This window comes from Photinus pyralis, unplaced genomic scaffold (genome assembly GCF_008802855.1).
Source record: "Photinus pyralis isolate 1611_PpyrPB1 unplaced genomic scaffold, Ppyr1.3 Ppyr1.4_LG1, whole genome shotgun sequence".
In the NCBI taxonomy this organism is placed as follows: Eukaryota; Metazoa; Arthropoda; class Insecta; order Coleoptera; family Lampyridae; genus Photinus; species Photinus pyralis.
Window position 1 is genome coordinate 2,959,703 of NW_022170249.1, and position 18,501 is coordinate 2,978,203.

At 37.0% G+C, this 18,501-nt stretch overlaps 1 protein-coding gene across 1 annotated transcript; it reads right to left on the minus strand.

Annotated features, from left to right (window-relative positions):
* Nucleotides 1-469: 469 nt before the first annotated feature.
* LOC116182967 (GMP reductase 1-like) lies at nt 470-18,156 on the minus strand. Its single transcript, XM_031503547.1, has 6 exons — nt 17,947-18,156; nt 8,730-8,849; nt 7,277-7,534; nt 1,192-1,380; nt 958-1,141; nt 470-910 (listed from the first exon to the last, which is right to left on the minus strand). The coding sequence occupies exons 1-6, from the start codon at nt 18,031-18,033 to the stop codon at nt 711-713; spliced, it is 1,038 nt and encodes a 345-aa protein (XP_031359407.1). The 5' UTR covers nt 18,034-18,156; the 3' UTR covers nt 470-710.
* Between the last annotated feature and the right edge of the window lie 345 nt (nt 18,157-18,501).

Consider the following 18,501-nt stretch of genomic DNA (forward strand, 5'->3'; position numbering starts at 1 on the left):
CATCATGTGTATAAACAAATGCCGTTATTTTTTTTTGGTATCGTTAATGTTTTTGGTGTAAATTTTTACCCAACTTATGTTTGAGACGGTTGCGGGGGGTGGTAAATAACTGTAACCATATTGAGTTATGACACCTAATGCCGGGACTGTTCTCGACTATATGCATGGGAACCGCAACCATGCTTTAAAGGCTGACACACACTTATCGAACTTTTCCCTTTCTACACCATCCCTATGACGCCACCAAACACAGCGAGATCCTGCCTTATCAAATTAAACATTAAACATTTCACCATTGATCCTTGGACTTGTAGCTTATTATTCCACATTCTCCATGTCACAAGCGCAGTCTCTTACATTTACAGTATCTACAAACTGTGTCGAATGACTGAGTGGGACACCTCTGTTTAGTACAAGGACTGTGAGTCGAGTACCTGGGGATAAAGGCATATAAATAAAGCTATTAGAACACAATATCAAACAAATTTTTACTTAGGCATGATTTAAATGAGTTTTAACAATTCATTAGGCTACTTTTAACATTTTACACAGCCATAGCTCTCCACTCTTGTTTCTAAACTGTGCTCAATCATAGTGCACACTCCCACTACGTTACAGTTTAATAATAATAGTTTACAGAACCACAATTGGTAAAACAATTTGCTACTTTACACAAATAATGTGAAATTTTTGGCAGTCTCAATTATAAGCTAGTTGTACATAGGATTAAGCTGTTGTGTGCAACGTATAAAAGTTGCACGTCGAGGTAGTTCCTTCAATTTTGCTGCGCCGGTGTATGTACAAGCACTACGTAGTCCACCTAATATGTCTAATACTGTAGCATCTACATTGCCTTTATAAGGAACCTCCACAGTCTTTCCTTCCGACGCTCTGTAATCTGCTACGCCACCTATAAACAACTACACTAAGTAGAGTTATACAAGTGCGTATTCTTACCAGAATGTTTCTCCATAGCAACACTTGAAGACATGCCATAGAAAAGTTTGTATTTTTTGCCGTTCTTTTCTATAATTTCCCCATCGCATTGGTCATGACCGGCAAACATTCCACCCGCCATTACAAAATCGGCACCGGCACCAAACGCCTTCGCAATATCACCTCCACATGTACAGCCTCCGTCCTAAAACCAGATATATGCGCAATGACTAAAAATATATCAAATGAACTTACGGATATTATGTGTCCCTGCAAACCGTGAGCGGCGTCAGCACATTCAATAACGGCAGATAATTGAGGATAACCGACACCAGTTTTCATTCTGGTAGTGCAGACAGAGCCAGGTCCAATTCCCACTTTGATTATATCGGCTCCGGACAAAATTAGTTCTTCTACCATCTCACCAGTTACTACATTTCCTGCCTGAAAGCAGAAGAATTCTGTTGTAAAACCACACTACACTATCTATTACTTAGGTAACATTTTGGTATAATACTGAGACAACCAACAGGTGGCAATAAAAGAATTTATTGTTGTCATATTTTAAAAGGTAATAAAGACAGGGGGCTAGATGGAATACTCTCCGCACAGAATCAGTAATAACTCGGGAAGAAAGTGACCAATTCAAAAAATCGTTTGTCGTTCTGGTCTTGGGGTTGTGCTACCCACTGTATATAAGAAAGAAACCACAACACTTACACTGGAGGACTAGTAGTGGTACAAACGGACAAAGTGCGGGCAATATCGTTCAAAGGAAAATGCGCTAAAAACTAAGAGCGCTCATAATGGATCACTGCCCATTAGCCCACCTACTACGATCTTCCTTCTGCATTATGTGTTGCCTGACAATCGGGCGCCGATGCCAGCAATTATTTCCAGGAAACCCTAGCTGCGCGAGGAAGCGTTTCCGTTCCAGGGTGTATTGGTGAAAATGGTTCACATCACCCAAATTAATGACATCTTTAGCTGGTTAACCCTGTCTAATTAATGTTTAATTGCGATCGTAATTCGAGCGTTGCTTTTATCTTGCTGATAATCTTCAAGCTGGTCACCTAAATTTATCCGGTAGGTAATTAGAAATCCATAATCAAAATCTTTAATTAGTGATTGAGATTAATTTTACGTAGTTTCCTTTTTGGTAAAAGTAAAACGATTTAGACGTGTACAGTCCTTAAACTACCCACCCTTTGCAAAAAATATCAGGAATTTAAAATGGTGGCTATAAATATTCATCTTGTGGCTCCTATATCTAAAAGTATAACAAATTAATGTTCGATACGCATCAAACAAATTGTGATTCTAATATTTAGTTTTGACTTGATGTCCGGTTTTCTTCCATATTTTAGATACTGGAACAGAGTCGATGAATGATAATGTAGTGCGCGGAGGAGCCAAGATTATCGACTATAATGTGGGTTTGGGGCCTTCAGAGGGTAAACAATCTAAAATCTCTCCTAGGCAATTTGTTTACATTAGGCAATTTTTACGTAATGAAAATTAAAGAGTTTTAAATATATTCGCAAGTTTAGCGCACATTTATAGTACTATCTGTTCTAGTATTTAGCGCATTTTTTAAGAATTAAAAAAATTTGTTGGGGGGGGGGGTTAAAAAATTATTTTCTTTCATTGTACTCTAATTAAAGGTCTCAACGAAAGGAACCGTTTTCTACCCTTTTCTCTGTCCTCTTATCAAAGTACGAGGGGGAGGGAGGGGGGAGTGGAACTAGTTTTATCCTTCTTGGCACTCTAATCAAAGGTCTCAACGAAAGTTTCTACCAATTATAGCTCTCCTCCTCGACCTCTTATCGTGATCGGGTACATTCCCGTATACCTCAACAACGATTGTCGGAAGAGGGTTAAAAAAAATGCGCTTTATCTGCACAAGATTTGTGCACAATTTATACCAATTGGTTGTCGTATGTAAAAGTTATGCACGTTTTACATTCAAAAACAGCATCTCAGGAAATAATTCGTGGGGGGGGGGGCCTTTTAAACAGCGAAATTTGATGGCCGTCTGGCACACCTTCAAGGTATAGGCTACCTACTGCAAAAAATTCCAGGACTCTAGGACCATTCCCCTAGAAGTAGTTCGAAACGGCAGAAGTGGGTCCGGACGGACGGACAAAACGCAAACAATAGCACATTTTTTTTAATTCTTAGAAAATGCGCTAAAAATTGAAACTTAGAATTTTTGTTATCTCGTAGGTACACTTCCGGTATCTGCTACAAATAAAAGTCCCAATATTGACCTAAATTAATAATTGGAGATCCGAGTGTTCTCTAAGAACTTCCGAAAATTCCACACAATTTACTACGCAAATTTTCATCAAATCAGGAGTACGAAAAAATCTGACATTCTATCCGGGTCGCACAATGAGTTCGAATAAACAGAATTAATTGACTGACAATAACCAAAATGTATTCCGAAACACATTAAATGAAAAAAATTAAAATAAATTCCTAGATTAGAAATAGAAGCTTACAAAGCTTATTTAAACACATTACCCCGCACGCACGCGTTCAATAAATTTAAAAAAAATTAAATACAGTATTTTTTCTTCTAAATAATCCAACCAGTGGCGGTTTCTCAATAAGTGCACATGAGCACGTGCACTCCCAAAAATCATTTTAAAAAAACGAAAACAATAACAATTCTATTTATGTATTTAACATTCTTGCACGTTCGTATCTCGCAATAAAAATAGTTCACTTATCTTATCTGTAATGCAAAACCTAACGGTACACTGACACACCGCTGAACGTGTATTAAGAATTATTCCCATTCCGCCTTCCTGTGCAGTGCACGATTAGCTACGATCTCTGATTCGTTCAAACGCTACGTCGCCTTTCCCCGTGCGCCCCGCGAAGGTCCAAGTTGTAAAGTATAGCAAGAGCACACTCTCATTGTGTACCAGTATTCGCTGGACTGCGAAGTAGAGCGTGTTGATCGTTTCGGTTTTAACAAGTAACGTTGCGACGTTACCGTTCATTATTTAAAGACAATTATTAAATTTAATTTACTAAAATTAGAAGATCAAATTAAAATAAAAAATGCGGGTCGCCCAAAACCGAGTTTGGAAATATCGAAAATCAATAAAGGAAGAATAAACGATCGTTTAAAATAGACATGTATGAAAAACCTGACTGGTTATGCGGTTGTACCTTTAACAATAGTCTATTGTTTTCCGTGTTTGTTGTTTGGTGATGAGCTCGGTGATGAGGCATCAGAATGGACAAAGAATTGCTTTACAGACTTGGCGCATTTATCCGAAAAAATTAAAAAATATCAATCTTCAAAGGCACATCATATATCTGCTAAATTGAGATTTAATTTATTAGGTAAGCAAGATATAAGGCAGCAGTTAAATAGTGCATACCGTTTGAGTATCGAAAAACGTAATGAGGAAGTAAAAAAGAACAGGTATGTTTTATCCAAAATTATAGACCGTATAAAATTTTGTGGTGCTTTGGAACTTTCTCTCCGCAGCCATCGACAAATCGAGAAAATTCAAATCAATCAAATCAATACGCTTTTTTATGCCATTTAATAGGCCCAAAAAACTTCGTGTTGCAGTGACACTCAAAAAATTTTCGCCTCCGGCTTTTTGCCCGTGGCCCCATTTTTAAATTGTGCACCCCCAAGACACACCACTACGCGCCGCCACTGAATCCAACTAATCTGGCCGTGAATGGTTAGCGATATTCAGACACACTTATCAAAGACACAAAAACACTCGCTCAAGCAACTTCACTGTGTCTTTAAAAACTGGGCTCGATAACTAGAACCAGCTTAATAAACAAGGTGAAAAAGATTCTCGGACGCTGCTCTGACGGTAGAACCTTTGAACTTTCACTAAGCAAACTGCTTTTGATTACTCCCAGTCGTTCTAACTTTTTCTGTATAGGGACACAAACTTTTACCACTTCATTGGACGATAATTTAAATCTTTTATTAAGACTGATTAACTCCTTTTACACACATTTCGAAACTGACTAACTTGCATCTTCAAAAAAATTAAAAGCACCAAACGCCTCAAATTACACGCTCTTTATACCGTCGCTAACAACAGCAGCCTCATTTTTACCTTGTCTCGCATATTTAAGGGAACCCCATCATGGAATAAATTCCTTCCTTCAGTATTTACAAATAATGCGCCAATACAATTAGGTTAGATAACACCGGCTGCGGAGGAATGCGTCTCCACTTACGCCGAAAATAATGGGCACATCGTTGGCCATCTGCATCTCTTGTTATCAGCACCATAACATGTGCGCTATTTAAACTCCGATGACAAAACTTCTTATTGCAAACCAACCAGATGTGCCTACATTTTAACACGCAATTTCACGTTACACAATTAAATACCTACAGCAAATCTAAATAAACAATTTACACAAAATTATGCAATTACAAACAAACCAAAAGGAAAAATAATACTAAATTCAAATGAAATAACCCAACAGGGTGCCCTGTAATTATTGTAGGTGTTTTTTTAAAATTTTATTGAAAATTGCATGTAAGTGGTTGACTAGGAGTGGGACGTATTTTTATTTTTCAGATTAATAATCGTAAGCTAGCCGAATGAAAAAATTCTCTTTTTCAAAAAGTTCATATTATTTAACATTTCTCAGATTTGATCATACGTTACGTACAACGTTTTTTCAACCCTAGACCTCTATCCGCTACAGGCTTTAAATATGAATCACAAAAACCTAATAAACATAAACAAAAATCACCCTGGAAGTGCTCACTCCTGAGCTTTGTAGTGAACTTTCGTAATAAACCATTATACGAGCGAAGCCCTCTGCTACGTGGTTTTGTCTCCCCGAGAGGTGGTAAGGTTTCACAATTTTGGAATGTTTATTGTTTAGTAGTTTCATATTATACATAGAGTTCGCTCTGGAAGCGTTTTACCAATTTTCCAGGAAATTTGTCAGATAGGTGTTCTCGCACGATTAGAGCGTCGTGCGCACCATCTCGTTGAAACCAACAGTTCCCAACTTTTTTTTTTTTTTTGTGTGTACATCGTTGTATTGTTAATAAAAAATGCTACAATACAGTGTATACTTTTTTTTCGGACCATATAAAAAAATCGTAATCGAAATTTTCTGGTTTTCTTTAAAGCATGATAATAACCGTTTAATTGGGCAATTTTTCCCTAACTTGACCATCGTCGCATCTTCTATAGTTTCGGTGATCCACATGGTAGACACCCTTAGCTTGGACACGGTGCACATAGCAAATTTTAATAATATTTAACATTTTTTGCTGTCCGTTCACAAGTAGGTATTGCGTTGCAGTTGCATTCGTCATTTTCTTGAAGAAAATTCCCCACATACCTCCCAAATTTTGTTGAAATCAGTTGTAGAGTGCGCCATCTTGGACTAGGAATTTTGTAAAATAAGAAACGAAATACTTACTGAAACACCTAGGTAAAGTCGCTATAGTTTATTCTTTTGTTTTGACATCACCAATGGATATATTTCTTGCAGACGTCTCAATCGCCCTTTGTGAGTACCCTCTTCATCCGTTCAATCCGTTCTTGAGGTATAAGGGAATATACCCGATCACGATAAGAGGTCGAGTAGGAGGGCTATGGTTGGTAGAAATTAATTGCTTTCGTTGAGACCTTTCATTAGAGTACCATGAAGGAATGAAGGATAAAACTAGCCCCCCCCCTCCACCCCGTAGTTTGATAAGAGGACAGAAAGAAGGGCAGTAGTTGGTAGAACCCCCCCCCCTCAAGCCCCCTCGCTCACTGATCTCGAAAAAGAGTCGCACGGGAAAGTACTCGTTTGTACAAACCAATTTATTTCGACGAGACCTTTCGGTAGAACATGCGCCCCTCCCCCCCCCCCCAATTTGATAAAGTTTAACTTGGCACCACTAAAGGCATGGGTATGCAAATCTGAGATCAATTGGTTGTCGTATGTAAAAGTTATGCACGTTTTACTTTCAAAAACAGCATCTCAGGAAAATAATTCGTGGGGGGGGGGGGGCTCTTTTAGACAGCGAAATTTGATGGCCATTCGGTACACCTTCAAGGTATAGCTAGAGGCTACCTGCTGCAAAACATTCCAGGACTCTAGGACCATTCCCCTAGAAGTAGTTCAAAACGGCAGACATTCTTAAAAAATGCGCTAATTACCAAGCATTAGGTAATTTACGAAATTATTACGGATTGTTAGTACAAGACAATTTTAGAGGTTTGCTTTAAAACTATTAGACGACAAATCCTTAAAAAACATCACCACTCATGACAGGAAAGGGCGAGGGAAGGAAGAATCAATCTTATTTGCTAAATCTTTAACCGCTTACCATTATAGTGTGCGTGGGAAACGCAGCTCGAACTTTCCTCACAAACTCCACAAATCCTTGTGAATACCCATTTGCGACATCCAAGCAAATAAATGCGATCCCGGGAACCGCATTCAGAATTTGAGAGAGCCTATCGTAGTCGCTGTTACTCATACCGGCACTTACGGCGATGTTTGATAAACAATCGGGATTTTCCTCCGCAAATTTCTTCCATTCTTCGACACCGTAATATTTGTGCAGTGTTGTAAATAGACCGTGCTATAAAAAAAACCAAAGTAATTATAGTTTTATTTCCATTTATTGACATCATAATTTACAGTATGTTCCAACCATGGTGTATAGTTTTTATTATAGACCATGGTTCCCACTAAAGCAGGCACTAATGCTAACTTTCTTATTATTGGACCTGGATGCGGCTATAAAAAGTTTACGGATTTGGTTGAAATACTTTTATTTCTGGTGCAGACCAACTTAAACAGTAACGAACAAATTAAATAAATTCGATAATGACCTCAATTTTTATGGGGGTATATTTTGATGCGACTTAACCCTCGCCCCAATCAGGTTTTGCCTGGTCAAGCCTATTTAAAATTAAAATTTAATCGCAATTTGTCAGTTTAACCCACTTATTCGTAGCTTCAAATACAAAGCAAAATTTCCCAATGCGGGCAATGCTTACAAAAAAACTTACTTATTTTTATTTAAGTTTTAAGTACTTCATTAACTAGGAAATTTTGCAGTATATATGAAATAGTCAACAGATCTGACACAGCTTCTGAAGCCTTAGAGACTAACAATTCCTAAATGATCAAAATGGATGTGGGATAGATTATTGCTGTTCGACGGCAAATTTTTATAACCTACTCAATCCGTTCGTAAGTACCTACATTTAATGTGAACAATAATTTTTATTACTTTGAACATTAATATTGCTTATTCGTAATTGTATTCTCACTGCTACTTTTTGTTGAATCGCCAATTATACAAACTACCTATTACTATATGTTAATTACCTGTGGCTGAGAATATGCGATTGTGAAGGTTGACCTTATATAATTTTCACTTGGACACTTATGCGTTTTGCATTAAACATTTTATATACCTATATACATGGTGGCTTAAAAGTATGACGTCGGCAATAATTTTTGTTAAAGGAACACCGTGTATATTGGGCAATTCCACGACTCGGTCTGAATTCTTTGCGTATAACATTAACATACCATACGCCTAAAGTCGACGGTTTTATAAATAAGTATAAGACGTAGACTAATGCAACATAGGTAACATTTATCCGTGCGCAGGTGAAAATGTGCAATTGGAAATAATTTTATCGAAGTAAAAGTGTGTTCATCTAGTATGTTTAGTAGTCTATTGCGTCATATACTTATATTTGAAACCTTTACAACGGAGATAAGAAAATCGCGCAAACTAAAGACTAACATCAAATATTTACCTTGGATAAAGCTTTCGCTATCTCGAAGGTGCCCACTGTATCCATATTAGACGCCATGATTGGTATTCCATGGTAGGTTTGTTTCGAATTTCTAAAGGTAATTTTTCTATATAAGTCCACCTGAAACAAATACCTGTATTAGTGAGGGGCGCCAAGTACTTTCGAGGGTAGAGGAGAGCTTACATTGACCATTAGATAAATAAATACCCTAGGAGCAAAGTAAGAAGCAGAATGTTTATAATTTGTTACAGTCAGAGACCCCAGAGATCAAATTTGGCCCATTTTCAAATTTTTACACAGTTGGCATTGGTGTTTGTTTAGATTACTTACCACCTTCCTTCGTGCTGCGTGCACTAATATTTATTCGTTTATAGTAGGTATACCTTTTAGCATTGCTTATTTACCTTATACATTGTAGTGGACGATAGATTTATATATCTATTTGCAATTAATCGGCTCACGTAAATTAAAATAAATGTTTAAAAATTTGTTGTGCACAACTCTGTATGCAAAAGTTATTGATGTTTCGCCACTTGGTAAATAATTAATGGCGAGGGAAGCTCTTTATACATTTAAAGCCCGCTACAAGAATTCGGGACTCCATTTAAAGCTAAATATGTCTCGTCCAGACGTTCCACTCGTGCTTTGTAAGTACCCCCTCCCGACACTCCGTTTACAACGTATGAGGAATTGTGACCTATCTCGGTAAGGGGTCACAAATAAACAATATAAGTTCATGGATGCGCAATAATTTTATTGTGCCTTTTATTCTGCGGTCTATTTTTCGATGGCAGCATAGTATAACTTTTCAAGGTCATTATTTTAAGGGTATGCAAAAGTTATTGGTTCTCCCTCTCTCCAAGAGAAGTAGATCATGATCTCGCTCGGTTGTCCGCTCCGGAAAATGGAGGCAATATTGAATCAAAACATTGATCGAAATTACCTCCATTTTCCAGAGCGGACGACCGAACGAGATTTTCCGAAATCACCCCATAGCACACTAGAGGGGGAAATGCTTAGGAGTGAATCACCGAACGGACTTCTGTTTCACCTTGATTTACCTTTCAAGGTCACCGCCAAAAGCAAAATTAATGAAATCTGAACTAAACGCGTTACTCACAGGACTCACTGGTGCCGTCAATTTTTGCACGCATTTTGAAATGGCAGGTCCGCATTCCGGAACCACTCGCCCAAAATCGGAAAAAATTAAACAAAAAATCGAATCGTATAAAATCCATTAAGGCGCTCCCGCTGCTAGGTATCGCTAAATTCAGTAAATAAATTAAACAAATATAGCAAAAACGAGCTCCTGGGTATGGCTATAGCATGTGCAAAACCAAATAGTTTTGCTTTTATTTAAAGTGTATATGTATGAAATTTCATTTAACTGCTTCCATAAATAAGAAAGTTGGCGTTGCACATCCTACACAAAACCAAATTTGGAAAATGGCGCTACATTTGCTTTTATTCCAAGCGGCTATGTATCAAATTTCATTTGAATGCCTCCATAAATAAGAAAGTTTGCAATTCGGTCAGTATATGGTCGAGATGCGCAAAGGGCACTGTGAATGCTGATCGATTAGGCTCAATTTTTGGAATTGCGTTTTATACGGCTAAAGCTATGCGGATATCACCTGCAAAATTTCATCGTAATCGGTCCATTCGTTTATGAGTTATCGTGCAAACGGACGGACGGACAGACACCGAAAAATTATAAACTCGCTAGGAGCTCGTTAATAATCAGGAATTACACTTGGTGCTAAGAATGAACGTTATGGTTGTCCAAATTCACATTTAGGTTGCCTTTTTGCCAATTTGTGTGGGTGAATTCCTAATGCTAATTTGTACAACAGAGGCAAACACTTGTTTATAAAGGTAAGACGGTGTAACATATGAGTATGTAAAAAAACCAGGCGACTAGACCGATTTGGACCGACGTAGGGGAAAAAGGAAAACGTGTTAGGGAGGTTTGTCAACAAAATTTGGTCATGCGTTTCTTATTATGCTTCACTCTGCATAAGAAGGTAGGTAATTTGATTAAGTTTAATGTCGAGTATCGTATTTGCTTCAGCAGTACTGCGAGGCTCCACTTTTTGTACTGGATGGGTTGGTTCCTCTTATTCACAAATTTACGTCGCTATGAGAAATACGTCAAAAGGTACAGACACTGAATATGGCGATGGAAGGTGAATCTTTGGTGCAAGAGAGTAGCTGATATCCGGATAGGCGGATACTAAATAATTTTCACCGGTTTTTGCAAAACTAGGCTAGGTTTTGTCAGAGGATTGAATAAGCTTTCAAATTACGTATCACACGGCTTCATGCGTCATTAACATTCTTAAAGGGTCACCCACCCCACGTAAGGGGTTCAAATAATATTTGGTTTTCTTTCAATACAAATTTAAGGTGCTCCACCGTTTTTTTCTGCGAATTGACGTTATAAACTCTAGGTATCTAAGTTTCGACAGAATTCGCAATTTACACCTTGAATAATTCAGAACTGCACACCTGGCAATTTGAATGAAAAGACGAAACATCTGCTGTCTAAAAGTTGTGTCCCGTATCCATTAGGGGTGGGTTTATAACTATCAATTAGTGTGCCATATACGCTGTACTGTTGTGAAATAGGTTCTCTGTAACATGACTTTTCATTTCTTAGGGAATTTACAAAGCAAATAGTATTGCTTTATGAAATTTGTCATTATTAACGAGCTCCTAGCGAGTTTATAATTTTGCGGCGTCTGTCCGTCTGTCCGTCCGTTAACACGATATCTCGATAACGAATGGACCGATTACGATAAAATTTAGTAGATGGATTCTTTATCAAATTTGTAGATCGGAGTTCGTGAATATGAAGGTATTTAAATGAAATTCGATACATAGCCACTTGGAAAAAAAAGCAAATGTAGCGCCATTTTCCAAATTTGGTTTTGTGTAGGACGTGCAGTGCCAATAGAACTTATTTATGGAAGCAATTAAATGAAATTTAATTTAAATAAAAGCGAAACTAACATCAGATTTAAAATTTGGTTTTGCACATGCTTATAGCCACACCCAGGAGCTCGTTTTCTATATTTGTTTAGTTTATTGATTTTAAACAAGCCCTATCATCAGGAAGAAATGATTCGCGAATTACGTAAATCCCGGCATCGCCTTTCGCTATTTGTGCGTAGATAACTTTGTTCAATGTCATTTTCATTGTCCATTGCGTAACTTGGTGCAATCGTTTGAAACTTAAAGAAAAGCCGGAACCGCCTCCATTGACGAAGGTAGGAACGTTTCCATCCACTCCTTCTCGTCAATTTTTGTTTGGAAACAACCGAGGAAACAACAAGGCAGGATAGTCCGTACTCGAATCGTACTACCCAGGGAGATCGGTATTGTTAATTACAGTAAAAAATGTAAACATATTTTTTGTATTTATCTTGTTTAGACATACTTGATAATTAAAAATAAGAAAATTTTAAAATTGCTTACACCTTTTATTTCTTTTTCAATAATCCTAATAATCTAGTTTTCACTTCGTCTTTAAAACAAAATGGACTCGAAATAGCTTGATAAACAAGATGAACAAGATTCTCGACGGTTGCTCTGACGGTAGAGACTTTTAACTTTCACTGAGCAGACAACATTAGTAGTCGTTGGCGAGTTGGTCGTTGAAGCGCTACTTTCATCGTATAGAATTGTATTTATATTTTACTAGCAGACCCGGCGAACTTCGTACCCCCTTTGGGAAATCTCATTTTCTTGGATATACGATTGATTTCGGCGGCCGCGCCGCCTCACCTCGCACTCCATTTCGACAATATGGCGACTGTCCGAAGGTGGACTCCTTTGCACTAAACGAGCCGCATAGATTTTTCCGAGTTTCCATTTTCAAAAGTAGGTCCTTTTGATAGAAGCAAATGAAAAACACATTCAACAATGAAACTATAGCGTTTTGCCAGTCCGTTACATCCGCATGTTTATCCATATAAATAAATGTCCACATTTCGATAGTATACGTCCCCCTTTAACTCAGGAAGAAATAACCTTGTCAAACATTGAGAAGAATAAGAATAATAAGATGTTCATTTATGCACAGTAGAGTAGCTAAATACGTGCATATTGGCCTCTTATTCTTGTTGGTTATCATTTTGGATAAGTAGTAGTAATCAAAAATGAGTTGCTGTCGAGTCGCCTTTGGAAGTTCAAGTTAAATACGATTTCCCATGTAAACAAAAGTTCCAAAGGTGATTCGACAGCAACTCATTTTTAATCGCACAGTAGTAGTGTAAAACCCTTTCATTTACATAGCAGTTTCGTTGTGGACACAATGCCTCATATCATTCATTGGGCCGTTTTGCACTTTCAATGTTGCTCATGAATTCTTCCCTTCGGTCCTCGCTGTGGCATATGTAGCGTACCTATAAGACAGCCACACCGATCCTTGTATTGAAGATGGTTGAATATTATAATTATCAAAGAGTTACGTTATAATTATATTCTTTGTTATTATAAAACAGCCAGGACAAATTATTACATCGTAGCTTTTTTCTGTGGTTTCACTGCTAAGAATTCAAACTCTCCAAAGAACGGACGGATGGAATTCATACACGTATTTGCTGAAAAATGCCCTCAAAAGTTACCCGCATTACTATATGACCTTGGATTCACACTATAATTGACGAGCTAATGTGAAAGTCGCTTGCAGTAATTTAGAAATGCAAGGTTATTTAATTTTAGCCTGTGGACGATTGCACCGTCCTATGAACTTACGTACCTAAATCAATTAAAGTGAATCAGTTATAAAGTTAGCATTCCTTCTCTCGTACTTCTACATTAGACTTTAGACGCAGTATTATATAATTCGGTTTAATTATACAGGGTGGATATTTTGTCTGGATCACTATATCTTCAAAACAACATTCTTTTCAAAGATTTTTATGGTATCCAAAATTATAGCAAGTTTGCTACCAATCTACGTACTTTGTGGTCAGTAGCGTGCTTCCGCAAGTTCAAAGGGGCATACATTTTTTAAATAGCAATCACTATTTTTTATTGCTTATTATTAAAACGTACACTTTTTTGGATAGGGCGCATAAAAAGGGTGCAATATTGCTATTCAAAAATATACCTCCCTGGACCATGTAGATTGTAGAAGTACACTACTGACTACACCTCGAGCTACAAATTAAAAGTACGTAAATTAGTAGCAAACTTTTTATAATTTTGGATACAATAAAAAGCTTCTTTTAAAAAAGTCTTGTTTTGAAAATACATTTAATTTTCGAGAAAATTTCCACCCTGTATAATTTTTTAAAGGGAAATAATACAATAACTCAATAGCACGTATTCAACACCTGAAGATCGATTTTTCCAAAGAAAAAATCTCTTGACCAGCGCCGTGGCACATCCATATTATGTTAAAGCGAGGTAAAGCAGCACAATCGCCGAAACCGAAATGTCGCCTACAATACAAAATGTAATGACAATGCGAGGGGATGCGGTGTATTCGCCAAAGTCGATGCTATACCGCTCTCGTACTAATATGCACCCATTGTACTAAAATAATATGCGACGTAACCATCGAAACTGACCGCGGAGTTACTGTCCACGTATTTTGCGCAAATCGAATGGATTGGAGCAGTCTTAAAATGTGATTTAATGAACTTTAAAAAAGAGCACTTTAAGATATTGGTCCTTTGAACCGAATCAAATTTCTTTTCACTTTTCTCTTTTTGATTTAAACAATCATGATCAATATTTTAATCAAAATCTACCTAAAGCTAAATCAATAAAAAAAGACGCGAAATCACTGTGATAGCTATAAAATAACAAGCGAATTGATGTCCATCAACCTAGCACAGCAAGGTCAGCAGAATACAATCAAACATATTACATAATTAGCTGCTAATTAAGTGCCCTATTCCCGAATTAAATGCTTCTCTTTTTTTAAATTATTACATGTTCTGCCAGGTTCATATGAGCTCAGCAGAACACTACCTTTAAAACCCAAGAAAATGAAAAGTGAACTAAATAATAATTAGGTTTTATCTTAATTATCAAGTATCACATAGCATCCTACGTCCCGTGCCCGTGCTACGCTTGCACTTTTCATAATTCAACGCACAATATAGCAATTTGTTTTCGAAGTACGCCTTTGTAAAATTTGTACGAACAATTTTTGTATTTGTTTTTGTAAACACAGTGCCTGTCTGCTTAAATCATGTAAATAGTAGAAGTAAAATTTAAAAAAAAGGAAGAACACAGAATTTAAAAACAGGCCACTTACTTAGCACCTAATCAGCACCTAATTATTAGTTAGTTCACTTTTCATTTTCTTGGGTTTTGAAGTTAGTGCTCTGCTGAGTTCATATGAACCTGGCAAAACATGTAATAATTTTTTAAAAAAAGGAGCATTTAATTCGGGAATAGGGCACTTAATTAGCACCTAATTATGCAATATGTTTGATTGTGTTCTGCTGACCTTGCTCTGCTAGGTTCATGGACATAGAGAATTGTGTTGAAAACAGTTTCACAAACTATTAGAGTCTCGAATAAAAAGCTGCACCTACTTGATATCGATTAAGATTATAAATAAATTGCTGCGAACAGAGAAATGTACCTTTCTAATGAACGATGTCGTGCTCACGTTTTTATTTCTTTATTGAAATTGCGAATGATGTAGCCTTTTGATTAGTTACCTGCATCACCATGACGTGACCCAGTGCCAAGTAGGTACAGGTACTCGTACAGTACGGAGGTTAGCCAAAACTCCGATTGGTATATTGGATATTGATTTCTAAGCATCCTGCGTTATTCGAAGCGTCACAGCTCCTACAAGGCCAGCACAATATATTTTTTAGTGGTTGTATTTTCAATAATAAGTCTGTCACTTGGCGAGAATTGTTGATTTTTACAATTAAATTGGAATTATCACAAGCTTCGCCTGGTGGTTTTAACGTTACATTAACCTCATTATGAACTTGTATAATTATAATACCCTCGATAATAACTATACAGGGTGGTAATACTAAGTCGTTCCACCAGAAAACGGCAGTAGAACCCTTAGTTCCAATTTTTGATTTGGTGCCCCGGTTAGAAGTTATTGGTGACATTTTTTGATAACCACCTTATCGATTTTTGAAAGCCACACATTTATAAAATCCCTACACATCTACTACAAAATTTTTCCTAAATATTTTTTTGAATCTATCCTGCGAAGGGGGGCCATTTTGGAAATCGAAATTTTAAAAAAATTGAAAAAATGTTTAGGACGTTTTTATAAATGTTTTGCTTTCAAAAATCGATAAGGTGGTTATCAAAAAAAAGTATTTTTTTAAGTTTAGTCTCGAACTAGGTCTCGAGTTTAGTCTTGGTTTTGATCGATCGCTAATTGAAAAAATAAAAAATATGTTTTAGAGAGCTGAAAGATAGTTTTGTTTTGTTTTTTTTTCAATAGTCCTTAAAATAAGGGAGTTACATATAACGGTATTTCGAAAAATAAAATTATGCCAATAACTTCGAACCGGGGCACCTCGGGGGTACCAAATCAAAAATTGGAACTAACAAAAGTGGTTTGTTTTAATGAGCTCTACTGCCGTTTTCGGGTGTAACGACTTAGTATTAACACCCTGTATATATAATCAATCAAAGCAATTCACATGCATATTTATTAGATTTCAATCGAACCAGAGCATTATGTTTTGAATCTCAGATTTTAAAAGGGGAGAAGGGGCCAAACTTTCGGAAAGTAAAGGGTTTGAAATTTTTTAGCGCATTTTCCAACGAAGTTGGGTGGGCTATTGCACACTTTCTGTCCGTCTGACCGTCAGAGGTCTTGACTACAATAGTTTTCAAGTTTTTTTGAATTCGGTAGCTTGTAACTCGTGAGCAAAGAAAAATCTTGACGATTAATGTGCGCATGCGCAGGCTGCGCAATATCAACTTTCTCATTTATTAATATATTTTGTTGATATTGTAACAACAGATACTTCTAGGAAAGGCAATCGTACCGCATATACGAAAAATCAGATGTGCGCATGGGCAGACTGCGCACTACTTACCTTCTTATTTATGGAGACATTTCTTTGACATTTTAACCATAGATCGTAAAGAAAAACAAAGCTCGCATGGCTATGGCATTTTGGAAAATGCACTAATCAATCACCTCAGGGCGAAAACCTTTATCAATGTAACTAAGCCGTGACATTCGCTAAAGATCACCGAAAGACAAAGGGGACCGTTAGATATTCTGGGAAAGAAAACATCTGACGGTCGACAAACCCCGCCCGCGCCCTTCCGTTCGGTGCCAATCAAAGCGCACAGCGCACCTTGCGATATTTGAAAAATCTCGGAAAGTGAAAAACTATGCAGAACTTCCGCACTGGCAGAAACGGAAGCAGACATCTGTTACCATTGTGTCACTGAACATCAGTTTTATTTGAAAAATGTAGGTTTAGTTTTCCGTTGTTTTTCAATTATTCATAAAGCGGCCTTAACTATGCGTTTCAGAATAACAAAAAAATCATAAAATCATCCACGCCTACTAACGCCATTAAGGTGTGACAAATTTTCGATTAATTTGCAGTCCTACTTTGGCGCCGGCAGATAATCTCCAATTATTTTTCTGCACTATGGCATAGTAATATTAGAAATGATAAGCTAGTGTTCATGTCCTTGCGATATGAGGCATTAGCATTGAATCTGAAGGCTACAGTATTACGTTACATGAAGGCAAACCAATTAAAATGCTGCCACGGGAAATAAATTTGTTTGCGTGATTTTGGCGGGACCCAATCAACTGTTCAGACTGGCATGTATAGAAGTGCGCACGTTGTTCTCATGCTTTTCAATAGCCGTGAAACACGGAAAAAATCAGGGGCAGACAGGATAATTAGCTCATTGTATTGGGTTTGTGATAAAAATGTCAGTGTGTAAATAGCGTGAGGGTAGTCGCTACTCGCGCATGTGCCAAAATAAAACGCAGTGGATTCGCAGACTGCCAATTCTGCAAGACTATAATATACATTCAATTGAAAATAATTTTGGTGAATTACAGAAAAGTTGCATCGTAACGTAACTAATTATTATTCAGGGCTCCAATACACGCACACACGTTAATTAATTACAACGATAACTCTCAAAAAAAGGTAATTACTATTTCCTTAACAAAACTAGTAATACAATCGTTAGCTAGCATTTAAAAATAAAAATTCAAAAATAAATTACTCACATCATTTCTACTCATTAACGTAGACCTCTTTGGGCGAAGCATAACATCTTTAAAGTCTAATTTAATTTCGTTAACTATATTTGGCATTGTCTCTTAAATTTATTTAAACGATCTTATACTAATTTACTGTGCGTAAACTAAAATTCGAAAAACCGCGTCCACGTACAGCTACGACTGCGACCCGGCGTTTAACATAATTTTCCGCAGTCTCTGACGTTTAAATGGAGCGCTCGTGAGATATCGATAGCGCACTCGAAAATATTCGGAGATTATCATGAATTTGGTTGCGTTCACCCTCGAAGCATTGGGTTCTCTTTCTAAAGGCGGATTGTATTAAATTAATTAGGATCAATTGGTGAAACAAAAACGTAAATTCTCTCCATTGAACTACCTAATAATGAATATTTGGTAATCGCGTAAGTACTCTGGGTATTTGCCCTAGCTATTGACCCCCATTCACTGTTCTCTTCTGAAAATTTAAATATGAACACAATGCATATATTATGAGTTGAAAATAATGTAGGGAATTTACTTGATCGTTATCGAGACGCCGTA

What these genes read in the sequence shown, in the direction of transcription:
- LOC116182967 (XM_031503547.1), bottom strand. Translation starts at nt 18,033, where the DNA reads ATGCCAAATATAGTTAACGAAATTAAATTAGACTTTAAAGATGTTATG. An exon ending in TAGCGAAAGCTTTATCCAAG is followed by an intron (nt 7,535 to 8,729) that starts GTAAATATTTGA and finishes TTTTTTTTATAG; the next exon opens with CACGGTCTATTTACAACACT. An exon ending in TGCTATGGAGAAACATTCTG is followed by an intron (nt 911 to 957) that starts GTAAGAATACGC and finishes AGTTGTTTATAG; the next exon opens with GTGGCGTAGCAGATTACAGA.